General features: G+C 39.0%; 1 protein-coding gene across 4 annotated transcripts in view; it reads left to right on the forward strand.

Annotated features, from left to right (window-relative positions):
- The window catches only part of USP14 (ubiquitin specific peptidase 14), a 60,870-nt gene that overhangs the window by 14,037 nt on the left and 30,974 nt on the right, over nt 1–15,859 (forward strand). For 3 of the 4 annotated variants that reach the window (XM_033178180.1, XM_033178179.1, XM_033178182.1), the window contains exons 4-5: nt 8,070–8,174; nt 9,360–9,463. In XM_033178180.1, the coding sequence (XP_033034071.1) occupies nt 8,070–8,174; nt 9,360–9,463 (209 nt within the window). The remainder of the gene's footprint in view (nt 1–8,069; nt 8,175–9,359; nt 9,464–15,859) is intronic. The other variant, XM_033178183.1, reaches the window with a different exon arrangement.

Genomic DNA, 15,859 nt, shown 5'->3' on the forward strand with positions numbered 1-15,859 from the left:
CAGGCTGGGAGTTCGAGCCAGCCTGGGCAACACAGTGAGACCCTGTCTTTACAAAAAACAAAATTAGTTGGGCATGATGGTATATAGCTGTAGTCCTAACTACTCTGGAGACTGAGGCAGTAGGATCACTTAAGCTTAGGAGTTTGAGGTTACAGTGATCTATGATTGTGACACTACACTTCAATCTGAGTGACAGAGCAAGACCCTGTGTCTAAAAAACAAGAATAAAAAAATGGAGCTTGAAATTGTGACTGAATTGCCACAATCTCATGATACAACTTGAACAGTTGAGGAGGTAACTTATGGATGTGCAAAGAAAGTAATTTATTGAGATAGACTCCACTCCTCGTGAAGAAGCTGTGAATGTTGTTGAAATGACAACAAAGGATTTAAAATATTACACGGGCTTACTTGGTAAAGCAGCAGGAGGAATTGAGAGGATTGACTCCAGTTTTGAAAGAAGTCCTACTGTGGATAAAATGCTGTTAAACAGCACCTCAGGCTACAGAGAACTCTTTCATGAAGGAAGTCAGTGTGGCAGGTTTTATTGTCTCATTTTAGGCAATTACCCAGCATTCAGGAACCAGTGCTGTCATCAGGCAGTAGCCATCAATTTGGAAACAAGACCCCCCGCCCTGCAAGGAGATGATTAACTGAAGGCTCAGATGATTGTCAGCTTTTTTTTTAAGCAATAAAAAATTATTTTAAAATTAAGATGTGTGCATTCTTTTTTAGACATAATGCTTTTGCATACTTTACAGACTGATATAAACATGACGTTTGTATGCACTGGGGAAAAATTTTTGTGTGACTTGCTTTATTGTGAGATTTGCTTTCTCATGCTCTGGAACCCAGACTGCAATATCAAGGTATCCCTGTGTTTTAATTTATGTAATACTGTTTTGTTGGATAAAAGGTAATTTTATCAAAGTCAGTTTATCACATTTTTTAGTGATTTGAACTATGTTGTAAGAAATCTTTGCCTGTTTCAAGTTTACAAGATTTTTTTTTCCTGTTTTATTTTAAAACTTAGTAAGCTTTAGCTGTTACATTTAGATGTCTTTTTTTTTTTTTGAGATGGAGTCTTGCTCTGTTGCCCAGGCTGGAGTGTGGTGGCACGATCTCGGCTCACTGCAAGCTCCGCCTCCTGGTTCACGCCATTCTCCTGCCTCAGCCTCCCAAGTAGCTGGGACTACAGGCGCCCGCCACCACACCTGGCTAATTTTTTGTAGTTTTAGTAGAGATGGGGTTTCACCGTGTTAGCCAGGGTGGTCTTGAACTCCTGACCTCGTGATCCACCCACCTCGGCCTCCCAAAGTGCTGGGATTACAGGAGTGAGCCACCATGCCTGGCTTATATTGTCTGTTTTTTTTTTTTTTTTTTTTTTTTTTTGAGACTTGTTGCCCAGGCTGGAGTGCAGTGGCGTTATCTCGGCTCACTGCAACCTCTGCCTCCCAGGTTCAAGCAATTTTCCTGCCTCAGCCTCCCGAGTAGCTGGGCTTACAGGTGTGCACCATCACACCCAGCTAATTGTATTTTTTTTTAGTAGAGATGGGGTTTCTCCATGTTGGTCAGGCTGGTCTCAAACTCCCAACCTCAGGTGGTCCGCCCGCCTCAGCCTCCCAAATTGCTGGGATTAGAAGTGTGAGCCACCGCACCTGACCTATTGTCTGTTTTGAGTAAATTCTTGTGTTTGCTGTTAAGCAATGGTTGAGGTCATTTTTTCACATGAATATTTAGTTTAGTGAGCAACATTTTTTGAAAAGACTATTCTTTTCCGTTCTTCCTCAATACCTTTGTTGAAAATCAGTTGACCATAAACATATGGGTTTATTTCTGGATTCTGTTTTCTTCCATTGATTTTTATATGTACCTTTACACCAGTACCCATTCCCTGCTGTTTTGATTCTTCAGGCCTTGAAATCAGGTTGTCTAAGTTCTCCAGTTGTTTTCCTTTTTTAAAGTTATGTTGGCTCTTCTGGGATCTTTGTATGTCTATTGCATATTTTTAGATTCAGCTTGTCATTTTCTCCATAAGAGCCTGCTGTGATTTTTATTGGAATTGCATTGAATGTGTATGTCAGTCTGGGACATCTCAGTATTGAGTCTTCTAATTCACAAACATGGTAAACCTTTCTTTTATTTAGATCTTAACCTTTCTCACAACAATGTTCAATGTTGGGACTTACACATATTTTGTTTCACATATTGTTAAGTATTTCATGGTTTTTTTGTTTTGTTTTGAGACAGTCTTGCTCTGACGCCCAGGCTGGAGGGCAGTGGCGTGATCTCAGCTCACTGCAGACTCCGCCTCCTGGGTTCAAGTGATTCTCTTTCCTTAGCTTCCTGAGTAGCTGGGATTACAGGCACCCACAACCACGCCTGACTAATTTTTGTATTTTTAGTAGAGACTGGGTTTCACCATGTTGGCCAGGCTGGTCTCAAACTCCTGATCCGCCCGCCTCAGCCTCCACAAGTGCTGGGATTATAGGCGTAAGCCACTGCACCCGGCTTATTTCGTGGTTTTTAATGTTATCATAAGTGGTACTTTTTTTTTTTTTAAGACGAGGTCTTGCTTTGTCGCATGGGTTGGAGTGCAGTGGCTCATAGCTCACTGTGGCCTTGCATTCTTGGGCTCAAGGGATCCTCCCACCTCACCCTCCTGAGTAACTGGGACTACAGGCATGCGCCATTGTGCTTGGCTAAGTTTTTGTTTTTGTTTTTGAGACAGAGTCCTACTCTGTTGCCCAGGCTGAAGTGCAGTGACATGATTATGGCTCACTGTAGCCTCTGCCTCCCCAGGTTCAAGCATTTCTCGTGTCTCAGCCTCCTAAGTAGCTGGGACTACAGGATTGTGCTATTATGCCAGGCTAATTTTTGTGTTTTTAGTAGAGATGGGGTTTTGCCATGTTGACCAGGCTGGTCTCGAACTCCTAGCCTCAAGTAATCCTCCTGCCTTGGCCTCCAAAGTGCTGGGATTACAAGTGTGGGCCACTGCACCCAGCTGTGGTATTTTTGAAATGTCATTTTCCAATTGCTTGCTAGTATATAAAAATAAAGTTAATTTTTATAATTGACTTTATATGCTGTGACTTTATTTCATATATTAATTTCTTAGGATATTGTAGGTATACATGTCGTCTTCAAATAAGGGCAATTTTATTTCTTCCTTTTTAATCTTTGTGCATTTTGTTTCTCTTTTTTTTTTTTTTAGACGGAGTCTCGCTGTGTTGCCTGGGCTGGAGTGCAGTGGCGCGATCTCGGCTCACTGCAAGCTCCGCCTCAACCTCCGAGTAGCTGGGACTACAGGCGCCCGCCACCGCGCCCGGCTAGTTTTTTGTATTTTTAGTAGAGACGGGGTTTCACTGTGTTAGCCAGGAGGGTCTCGATCTCCTGACCTCGTGATCCGCCCGTCTCGGCCTCCCAAAGTGCTGGGATTACAGGCTTGAGCCACCGCGCCCGGCTCTTTTTTTCTTTATTGCAATGCTTAAGACTTTAAACAGGCCGGGCGCGGTGGCTCAAGCCTGTAATCCCAGCACTTTGGGAGGCCGAGACGGGTGGATCACGAGGTCAGGAGACCGAGACCATCCTGGCTAACACGGTGAAACCCCGTCTCTACTAAAAAAAAAATACAAAAACTAGCTGGGCGAGGTGGCGGGCGCCTGTAGTCCCAGCTACTCGGGAGGCTGAGGCAGGAGAATGGCGTAAACCCGGAAGGCGGAGCTTGCAGTGAGCTGAGATCCGGCCACTGCACTCCAGTCCGGGAGACAGAGCGAGACTCCACCTCAAAAAAAAAAAAAAAAAGACTTTAAACAGTGCTGAGTAGAAGTGGTTGATAGTGGACATCATTGCCTTTTTCCTGACCTTAGGGGAAAAGCCTCCAGTCGTGGCTGGAGGTGGTTTATAGATGCTCATCATCAGGTTCAGGAACTCTGTTTCTAGTTTCCTGAGAGGTTTTGTCATGAATGGAAGTTGAATTTTGTCATTTTGTTAAATGCCTTTTCTATATCATTTCTTCCTGTCATTTAATCCATTAGTGTAAACTACACCGACTTCTGAGTATTAAACAGAACTTATATTATTGGGATAAACCCCACTTGTACATTACATATTGCTAGATTCTATTTGCTTATCTTTTGTTAAGGTTTTTAGTGTCTCTTCTCTTAAGAGATAATGGTTTATAGTTTTCTTGTGTTCTTTTTTAATCTGGTTTTGCTATCAATGTAATGTTGGTCTTATACAATGAGTTAGGAAGCGTCCCCTCTTTTATGAGTTTGTATTTTTTCTTTTTTATTTCTGCTGCCACTCCACCGCGGTATTTTTTCTTTAAATGTTGCCTAAAATTCTCTAGTGAAGCCTAGATTCACTAAAATTCTCTTGTGAAGGCTAGTTCACTAGACTTCGTCTGGGTTTGGAGTTTTCTTTGTAGGAAGACTTTTAAGAATTTAGCGTCTTTGGGCCGGGCGTGGTGGCTCAAGCCTGTAATCCCAGCACTTTGGGAGGCCGAGACGGGCGGATCACGAGGTCAGGAGATCGAGACCATCCTGGCTAACACGGTGAAACCCCGTCTCTACTAAAAAATACAAAAAACTAGCCGGGCGAGGTGGCGGGCACCTGTAGTCCCAGCTACTTGGGCAGCTGAGGCAGGAGAATGGCGTCAACCCGGGAGGCGGAGCTTGCAGTAAGCTGAGATCTGGCCACTGCACACCAGCCCGGGCGACAGAGCGAGACTCCGTCTCAAAAAAAAAAAAAAAGAATTTAGCGTCTTTGATAAATGTAGGACTATTTTTATTATGTTTTCTTTTGTATCAGCTTGATAATCAGTATTTTTGAAGGAATTGGTTCATTTAAGTTGTTGAATTGATTGTCATACTCTAATGTTATTATCCTTTAATTCTAGAATGTGTAGTGCCGTTTTCCTCTCTAGTATGGGCAAATTATGATTTGTCTGTTTCCTTTATCATCAAGCCAGAGTTTTATCACTTTCATTGATTGTTTCCCCACCAAAAAAAAATCTTTAGCCTGTTCATTTATTACTTTGTTAATTTTTTCACTTTGCTAATTTTTTCTCTTTGCTTTCTTTCTACTTTGGTTTTAATTTTTTTTTAATTTTGAAATTTTAATTTTAATTTTGAATTTTTATATAATCATATTTTGTTGAATGAAATGCTGAAACCCAGGCAAATGGTAGTGACTTTTTTTGTTTGTTTTAGAAATGGGATCTTGCTATGTTGCTTAGGCTGGCCTTGAGCTGCTAAGTAGTCTTCCCATCTTAGCCTTCCGATTACCTTGGACTGCAGGTGTACCTTTTCTTTTTTTGAGACAGGGTCTCACTCTGTCACCCAGACTGGAGTGCAGTGGCTCAATCTTGGCTCACTACAAGCTCCGCCTCCTGGGTTTACGTGATTCTCCTGCCTCAGCCTCACAAGTCGCTGGGACTACAGGTGCCTGCCACCATGCCCGGCTAATGTTTTGTATTTTTCATAGGGATGGGGTTTCACCATGTTAGCCAGGATGGTCTCGATCTCCAGACCTCGTGATCCGCCCGTCTCGGCCTCCCAAAGTGCTGGGATTACAGGTGTGAGCCACCACGCCCAGCCTATTTTTACTTTTTCTAGCTTAAGGTAGCTTACCTAGTTCTTTAATTTTAAGCCTTTTTTTTTTTTTTTAAATCTCTTTTGCCCATTTTTGTCATATGTATTTGCTTTTTCTTATAGATTTGCTTTTTTGAGTGCTTAGTATATATGGTGTAGTTTTTCCCCTAGTTTATTGTTTTCAAATGTTTTATAGACATTTTTATAGTTACATCAGTCTTTTTAATATTTATGTCAATTTTAGAAAATCTTCCAGCAATGCATGAGTTTTTGAATTCACTTGCATTCTTTTATGAATATTAATTTTTTTACATTTAAATCTTTACCTTTAATTCATTATGGTTGTGGTATGGTATGAAGTGGAGAGCTGATAGTATGTTTTTTCTAAATTATACAGTTTTTCTCAATGTTTTTCGTTATATAATCCCTTTTCCCAGTAATTTTTAAGGGCATTGTTTTAGTCTCTATTCTTTTTCAGAAATTTCTTTGCTATTATCATGGGTATAAATTTGCTACATGAATGAATCATTTTGCAAGGTTTTGTAAAGGAATTTCATTAAGTTTATATAACTAATTGCATTTTTATAGTAATTTTTCAAGTACAGAACTTGTCATGTCTTTCAATTTATTTAGGTTCTTTTTTTCTATCCTTAAGTAAAGCTTTATTCTCTTATTAAAGTATTACATTTTTCTTGTTATGTTTATTCTTAGATATATGTTGGCATTTCTTCTATTGTGTTTTCCAACTGGTTATTGCTAGTATATTCTTTAAATAGTTGGCTCCTGAGACAGTTGTCTTTGGAAAAAAAAGATTCTTGGCCTGGTAGTGTGACTTATACCTGCAATCCCAGCACTTTGGGAGATGGGGGGATCACTTGAGGCCAGAAGTTTGAGGCTACAGTGACCTGTAATTGTGCCACTGCACTCCTGCCTGGGTGACAGAGTGAGTCCCTGTCTCTAAAAAAAAAAAAAAAAAAAAAATTCTGTAGTGATGGCTTAGTACTGCTTTACTGCTTTGCAATGATCTTATAAGATGTCTATGTAGAAATAAAAGGTGATAGAATAAAGGTCTTTATATTTAATTGTAGGTATTCTTAACTGAATTTGTTGGCCTTACTAATTTCCTAATTTTAATCATCATCTGGATATTTTTAGTCTTCTGGCTATCATTTTTCCCTCCCTGTTTTTTTTTTTTTTTTTTAAACCTCCACTTCTGGTCCTACCTTTTTCTTTGTCTCATGTGTTCATGCCTTCCAATTAAGATATTGAGTAAGCGAGTAAGGTGTTGTTCATATTTTAAGATTATGAGCTTTACAATGACAGTGTCTTCCTTGTCCTTCTATTGATTGTATGGAGTGTTTGCATATGTATTCATTAAAAGTATTTACTTAGGTTAATGTGTAGAATTATATAATTGGATATTTTGGACAAATTTACTCTGTATTTGGTTTGATATTTTTCAGTAATGGAGAATTTAATGCTCTAAAAATGTTTGTTTTTAAATGTAAACAATCACTACAGTTACACAATAGACACTCACAGAAAGAATTTTATTAGTGTTTGTTTGTTTGTTTTGTTTTTTGAGACAGGGTCTCACTCTGTCACCTAGGCTGGAATGCAAGTGGTGAGATCACAGCTCACCGCAGCCTCAACCTCCCAGGCTCCAGTGATCCTCCCACCTTAGCCCCCAAGTAGCTGGGATTACAGGCATGCACCCCTATACCCAGCTAATATTGTTATTTTTTGTAGAGATGGGGTTTCGCCATGTTGCCCAGGCTAGTCTTGAACGGGACTCAAACCATCCACCAGCCTCGGCCTCCCAAAGTGCTAGGATTACAGGCATGAGCCACTATGCCTGGTCTGAATTTTATTAGTTGTTGGTATGTTATGGGGAGAGGTGATGCCACTAAATGTTAATAATCATTTGAAAAATTCCCTCTGCTACAATATTCTAAACATTATTAGGTGTTTTTATGGCAATATTTGTTTTTTCCTTCAGCTTTATTCAGGTACAATTTATATAGAGTAAAATTCACCTGTGTTTGATGTACAGTTTGATGACTTTGGGCAATTCTGTATTGTCATATAACCACCACCACAATCACGATTTAGAAGTTTCATCACTAAAAAGTTTCTTTACACCTTTGCCTTGGCCTCAAACAGCCACCCCAGGGCTTTTTACTTGTTTTAAACAATGCAGTGATTTTTTAGTAGTGTATTTACAGAGTTGTGCAGCCTTCACCACAATCTAATTTTAGAACATTTCTATTACCCCAGAAGAAACTTGTACCATTTAAAGCCACTCCCTCTTCCCACCTCCAGTCCTAGGAAGCAACTAATCTACTTTCTGTAGATTTACTTTTTTTGGCAAATAGAATTATGTAATATGTGTTCTTTTGTGCCTGGCTTCTTTTGTTTGACATAAACATTACCAACTTTTAAGGATTTTCATGAAATAACTTTTTTTAAAAACAGGGAATGACTCTACTAATGATGGGGTCAGCAGATGCTCTTCCAGAAGAACCCTCAGCCAAAACTGTCTTCGTAGAAGACATGACAGAAGAACAGTTAGCATCTGCTGTAAGACACGCCAGATTTTATATGTTTGATACTACTTTTTGAAGGACCGTTATTACCGTGTCTTTCAGAAAGTAGTATCTAAATGTCTTGAAGACTTAATCATTAATACCAAGATGGATGTTTTTATCTGTAAATAAGAGTTTTATTTTTAATTAGATTAAGGGAGTCCTGTGGTTAAATAATGCACAGTTAGGGTTTTTTTTGGTATTGTACACCTTACTACTGGTTTTCAGACTTCCAAGTGAATTTATTTAGGCTTAACTTATATATATTTAGCTAATATCTGTAATAAATATGTTTCTGGCAGATAGTACTACATAAGTGTTTACTATTTATGAGAAAATAGGGTCAAAGAGTAGTTTAAATGCTGGGATATTTAAATTTTTTAAATCCTTCATGTGGAAAATATATACATTTTATCCTGAATTTAAATGCAAAATCAGTTTAGAAACTGGCCAACACGTGTCAAATTTTTTTTTTTAACACCTTGCGTTTATTTAGTGCCATTCATTCGTTTTCTTGTTTTTTTGTTTTTGTTTTTTTTTTCCCTTGAGATGGAGTCTTGCTCTGTCACCCTGGCTGTTGTGCAGTGGTATGATCGTAGCTCACTGTAACTTCAACTTCCTGGGCTCAAGTGATCCTCCCTACCTCAGCCTCCTGAGTAGTGAAAATTGTAGGCGTGCACCACCATGCCCAGCAAATTAAAAAAAAAAAATTTTTTTTTTTTTTTTGGTAGAGACAGGGTCTTGCTGTGTTGCCTAGGATGACCTTGAACTTCTGACCTCAAGCTATCCTTCCACCTCAGCCTTCCAAAGTGCTGGGATTACAGGCGTGAGCCACTGTACCCAACCTGTTATTTTGCTTTTTGTTTTGAAGTGTTTCTATGCATGTTTTGCCTCTTCTCTTCTCCTGATAAACCTGCCAAGAAGGCAAGACTGGTATGATTATTCTCTTATTTTTAAGAAGGAAACTAAAACATAATATGGCCAGCATGATCCAAGTAAACATTTTTTGGGGGGGGGGAAATAAAACTGTTTCTTTAGAATGAAGGCAGAATATAAATTGGTAGAAGCTAGTAAATGGTACTTGATTCAAAATGAGAATTTTAGTGATTTATATATGTCATGTCATTTTGTAAAAATGGTTTAATGATTTAATCCTTTTTTTTTTTTTTTTTTAAACTAGATGGAGTTACCATGTGGATTGACAAACCTTGGTAACACTTGTTACATGAATGCCACAGTTCAGTGTATTCGTTCTGTGCCTGAACTCAAAGATGCCCTTAAAAGGTAAGACTGCAGTCTTTTTTGGGTAAGGGATGTTCACATTTGGGTGAGTAGTATTGTTTTGTTTTGTTTTCTTTAGCATCTTATCTTAATGAGATATAATTAATTTCTTATACAATTCGCCATTTTAAAATGTTTAATGATTTTTACAGTATTCACAAGTTTGTGCAACCATCACCACAATCAATTTTAGGACATTTTCCGCCTCCTCCAAAAGAAGTGTCATACTCACTGGCAGTCACTAGTTACACCCTTTCACCCACCTCTAGCCCTAGCCAAACATTAATCTACTTTCTGTCATAGATTTGCTTATTCTGGGCATTTCATATAAATTGAATCATAGAATATGTGGTTTTTTTTTGTGACTGACTTCTTTCATTTAGCATGTTTCCGTGGTTCATTCATGTTATAGCATATATAATACCTCATTCCTATTTTATGGCTGAATAATACTTCACTTTATGTATATATCACATTTTATTTATCCATTCATTTTGTTGATGGAAATTTGGATTGTTTCTCCTTTTTGGCTGTTATAAGTAATACTGCTGTGAACGTTCATGTTTTTTGTGTAGATGAACGTTTTCATAATAGTAACTACGTTTAACGTTTTGAGGAACTGCCACAATGATTTTCTAAAGCGACAGTACTGTTTTACATTCTCACCAGCAATGTGAGAAGATTGTCAGTATTTTCTGTCTTTGATTAAGCCATCTAGCGGTGTGAAGTGTGGTATCTCATTGTGGTTGTCATGCACATTTTTTTTTAGTGACTAATGATGTTGGGCATCTTTTATGTGCTTATTGGCCATTTGTATATCTTTTTTGGAGAAATGTCTGTTTAAATCTTTTGTCTGTGTTTTAAGTGGGTTGTCTTTTTAAAAATTCAATTGTGTTTTTACATATATACAAGTTCTTTTCCCAATGGATAATTTGCAAATCTTTTCTTCTGTACTATAAGCTGTCATTTTACTTTGCTTTTTAAAAATTTATTTTTTTCCTAAGTCTGTTGTATGCAGTGTCTTTTTACTTTTCTTCATGATATGTTTGTAGTGCAAATGTTTTTTAATTTTGATGTAGTTTAATCTTAATTTTAATTTTTTCTTTTGTCACATATGCTTTTGGTTTCATATGTAAGAAGCCACTGTCTAATTCTAGGTTACAAAAACTTACTTCTTTGTTGTTTTTCAAGAGTTAACATACTTTTAGCTCTTCTGTTGAGGCCTGTGGTTAATTTTTATGTATGGTGGGAGGGAGGGAGGTATTTGCCTATTCTTTTGCATGTGTATATCCAGTTCTTTCAGCATCATTTGTTGAAGGCTGTTGTTTCCCCACTGAATTGTTTTAGCACCGTTTTTGAAAGTCAGTTGATCATAATGTATAGGTTCATTTCTGGACCCTTGATTCTTTTCCATTTATATATATGTCTATCCTTATGTCAGTCAGTACTGGTTTCAAAAAAGAAAGAACATTTTGTTTTTATACCATCGTATGAAAGGAAAAGAGTAAAGAATTAATTACAAATGTTTCGAGAACCTGTGAAATAGTCTACAAATAAGGGTCCTTTCTTCCAGTGAGTATAAATGAAACTTAAAAAATATGTAACTTAATTCTGACTGAATTTATACAACTGTCTTCATACATAAATTGTCAGTTCCTTATGATAGAATTCTGAACTACAATTTGGATTCTAGACAGCTTTATGAATATTGATGTTTGTTTTTTCCCTCAGTCTCTTGTGAAATGTTGTGATAGAACTAAGCAGAAGAGAAGGGAGGGAAGGACTGTGCAGAAATCTGAAAGAGTGACTTTAAAGGTTTTCTACATTTCTCTGAAGTGAATAGTTGTCAGGTATTTATGAGAAACTGCATAGATTACAGCTGATGTATTATCAGTGAGCAAGACACAGTATCTGTCTTCAAGGCACCTGCAGTCTAATAGAGAAAGACTATCAAGTAAACAGGTACTGTTTCAGAACTGCTTTGATGGGAAATGTAGGCTGCTATGAGAACGTCTAAGGGGGTTCATAAGGGGTATCTAAGGATAGTTTGGGAAGACTGCTTAGAGTAACTGGTATTTAAACAGTTAGGTATTATCCCAGCCTGGATGAGAGGTTAGGGAAGTGTGAGAGTGGACTGGAGGAAATAGTATTTAAGCAAGCGTCTGGAGGCAGGAGACTGCAGCATACTCAGTGCAACTGCCTGGAGAAGAATGGATGTAGAAAAGGTGCTAGATGGGAGATTAGCAGGGGCCAGCCAGAAGTCTTGAAGTCATTTTTAAGAAGTGTGGACTTTGTGTTGTGGACTAAGAGAAGCCATTGGAAAATTTTAAGCAGAGTACTGACATTCAAATTATCCTCTGAATTCTAGGTAGCTAAGATTATTATTTTGTTCTTTAATACAGTTTTTATTTTAATTTTGCTTTAAAAATTGCCTAGTGAATCTTACTGTGTCTTTTATATATATCCCAAAATACTGATTTATTTTACCCTTTCCGCTTATCCTTAGATGATAATACTGCTTGGGGCAAGAGTCTAGGTCAAAGCCATTTTTCCTCAGTGACTGGTAGTTATTTCTCCACTATTTTTGTGTGTCCGTGCTTACTGATGAGAGATCTGATATCAGTCTTGATTTTTATTCTTTTCTGTTAGTAGCTTTTAGGGTTTTCTCTTTTTGTTTTCTTTCCCCCAGTGTTCCAAGAATGTGAGAGTGTGGGTTTTGTGTATCTTATTTAGTACTCAGTAAGCACTTTTAGTCTGAGGACTCTTGTCCCAAACTCTAGGACATTTCTTGGTCATTATTTCTTTAGATACTGCTTCTCCTCTACCTGGTTTCTTATACAGATTAAAATTTCTAGATCTGTTTTTTAGTCTTCTAACTTTTCTTCATGTTTTAAATTTTTATAATTTTTATGTGATGTGCTCTGGGAAAATGCCTCAGTTTTGTCTTACATTTTACTGATTCATGCATCTGCTTTGTTTCATTGCTTATTTATCATGACCTTCTGTTCTTTTTTGTAACTCCTTATTCTTTTTTTTTGAGACGGAGTCTCGCTCTGTCGCCCAGGCTGGAGTGCAGTGGTGCGATCTCGGCTCACTGCAAGCTCCGCCTCCCGGGTTCACGCCATTCTCCTGCCTCAGCCTCCAGAGTAGCTGGGACTACAGGTGCCCACCACCACGCCCGGCTAGTTTTTTTGTATTTTTAGTAGAGACGGGGTTAGCCAGGATGGTCTCGATCTTCTGACCTCGTGATCCACCCGTCTGGGCCTCCCAAAGTGCTGGGATTACAGGCTTGAGCCACCGCACCCGGCTTTAACTCCTTATTCTTAATTTTTGGATCTAAATCCTGCTTTTATTTTTCTGAGGCTCTGAAGTATTTTTATTTAAAGTTTTTTTTTTGTTTTTTTTTTTTCCTTGTTTGGCCTTTTAACTCTGTTCTTTTTGGATGTAAGGGTTGTTTTTCCCTCATTTGTTTGAAGGTTGTGTACTCATATCATGCCATCATATTCTCTTCCTTAAGCCTCAGTTGCAAATTATCTGAATAGGTAGTTTGCTGGGGTAGCTTTCTGGCTAGCACCCTTGGGAGTGGCTGGTGGAGATAGCCTTGGCTCACTTCCAAGATTTCCTCTTTACTGTTTTCTTTTTGGATGCCTTTTAGCCTCTTCCTGGGAGAGTGCTCTTTTATGTTTTGGAAAGAGTTCTTTATAAGCAGGGGAGATTTCATCCTGTGTGGTTCTATTTTCCTGAAACCAAAAGAAATATTTTTTTGTTTTTTCTTGTTTTTAAAAAAATAAAAAGTGAAAGTTACTTTTTTTGCTTTTTGGTTTTTATTTTTAGTATTTTTTTTTTTTTTTTGTACAGCAACCTCTGATGCCAAACAAAAGAAGTAGTTTTTGAATTCTAAATTTTCTCAAGAGAGTGCACTTAGTAAACTAATTGATACAAGATGTCATGGATGGTAGTATGTTTTTGGAAAAATGGCACTAACTGATAACAACAAGAATGAAAGAACAGAAAAACATTCCATGAAAGGTGTTTTACAGCTGGAGATGAGGAAGATCATCCTCACAAATACTTAGCAGAACTTGTCTTTGGCAGGTTCTGTAGAGTTAGGAGGTATGAGTCCCGAGTGCGATGACTCTTGCCTGTAATCCCAGTACTTTGGGAGGCTGAGGCAGGTGTCTCACTTGAGCTTAGGAGTTTGAGACTAGCCTGGGCAACATGGCAAAACCCCATGTCTACAAAACAAACAAACAACCAAAACAAAAATCAGCCAGGTGAGGTGGTGTGTGCCTGTAGTCCTAGCTACTCAGAGGTTGAGATGGGAGATTGCTTGAGCCCGGGAGGTTGAGGCTGCAGTGAGCCATCAGCTTGCCACTGCACTCCAGGCTGGGCAATAGAGTGAGGCCCTGTCTCAAAAAATAAAATAAATAAAATACAATAAAGTAAAATAAAATAAAATAATAAATAAGTGGGATGTATAATGATGGAGAGTAGAAGGAAAGTGTATTCAAGAGAAATAGACTGGATTAGCTTAAGAGGCAGTAAGGACCAAGAACTGTAGCCACAGGTAAAAAAAAGGTTTGAAATGGCTTGCTTAATGCCGCCCAACAGTGGAATCTCATCATACTCCTGGAGTTAGGTTCTCAGAACCTAGAGTGGGCCGGGCGCGGTGGCTCAAGCCTGTAATCCCAGCACTTTGGGAGGCCGAGACGGGCGGATCACGAGGTCAGGAGATCGAGATCATCCTGGCTAACACGGTGAAACCCTGTCTCTACTAAAAATACAAAAAAAAAAAACTAGCCGGGCGAGGTGGCGGGCACCTGTAGTCCCAGCTACTCGGGAGGCTGAGGCAGGAGAATGGCGTAAACCCGGGAGGCGGAGCTTGCAGTGAGCTGAGATCCGGCCACTGCACTCCAGCCCGGGCGAAAGAGCAAGACTCCGTCTCAAAAAAAAAAAAAAAAAAAAAAAAAAAAAAAAAAAAAAAGAACCTAGAGTGAAAACTATATGTTATAAAGAATCATCCCAAAATTCTATAAATTACTCCTCAAAAGACAGTATCACATTGCCCTATCTGTTGTACTGGAGACTAGCAAGCCCCACTTCTCAATATACACAGCGTACCCAGTGTCATCTTTTTTTTTTTCCCCCTTATTTTTTATTTATTTATTTTTGAGACAGAGTCTCACTGTCTCACCCAGGCTGCGGTGCAGTGGTGTGATCTCAGCTCACTGCAGCCTCCGCCTCCCAGACTTGAGCAATTCTTCTGTCTCAGCCTCCCAAGTAGCTGGAATTACAGGTGTGTGCCACCATGCCTAATTTTTGTATTTTTAGTAGAGACGGGTTTCACTATATTGTCCAGGCTGGTTTCAAACTCCTCACAAGTCATCTGCCTGCCTCAGCCTCCCAAAGTGCTGGATTTACAGGCGTGAGCCACTGTGCCTGGCTGAAAATATTTATCTTTAAACTCTGGAGTCTCATTCAGTTCAGTGAGATGCTCGTATGAGAGGCATGCAAGAACTGAGACACTCGGAGGGAACAGAAAAGCCCCGTATTTCATCTCACAGCTGTCTGGGGGTATGTTCATTGTGTGAAATTGTGGATGGGATTGCGCATGCTACTAAGAATTATTTTCTTCTTTTTAGCTTGTTGAGGGCATATCTTCATTTAAAATTTTTAAACTTTTTAAATTATTTTTTATTTCTTGAGGCAGGCCCTTGATCTGTTGCCCAGGTTCTGGAGTGGCACGATCACAGATCACTGCAGCCTTGACCTGTTGGGTTCAGGGATCCTCCTGACTTGGTTTCCTGAGTAGCTGGGACCTCAGGCGTGCACCACTATGTCCAGCTGATTTTTTTTTTTTTTTTATAAAGTAGAGACAAGAGATGGCTATGTTGCTCAGGCTGGTTTCAAGCTCCTGGCCTCAATCAATCCTCCCAGCTCGGTCTGCCAAAATATTGGGATTATAGGTGTGAGCCACCACATCTGGCACACAAATCTTCATTCTAAGTAATTGATTTCCACTTGTTCTTGACAAAAAATTTTAAATAACAGAAAAGTCTACATAGTTGATACTCACTTTTTCTTCACCGTCTTCTCAGCCCTTATGTCAGGATATGATGAAAATGCATCATACATTTAATTCATACAGATTGAAGATATGCCCTGGGCTGGATGTGATGGCTCATGCCTGTGATCCCAGTGCTTTGGGAGGCTGAATCTATAGCTTGAGGCCAGAAGTTTAAGACCAGCCTGGGCAACATAGTGAGACCTGCATCTCTGCAATAAAAAAGAAATAGCTGAGTGTGGTGGTGTGTACCTGTAGTTCCAGCTACTCATGAGGCTGAGCTGGGAGGAATGCTTTAGCCCAGGAGTTTGCAACTACAGTGAGCTATGATGATG

Source organism: Trachypithecus francoisi, unplaced genomic scaffold (genome assembly GCF_009764315.1).
Source record: "Trachypithecus francoisi isolate TF-2019V2 unplaced genomic scaffold, Tfra_2.0 Lachesis_group19, whole genome shotgun sequence".
In the NCBI taxonomy this organism is placed as follows: domain Eukaryota; kingdom Metazoa; phylum Chordata; class Mammalia; order Primates; family Cercopithecidae; genus Trachypithecus; species Trachypithecus francoisi.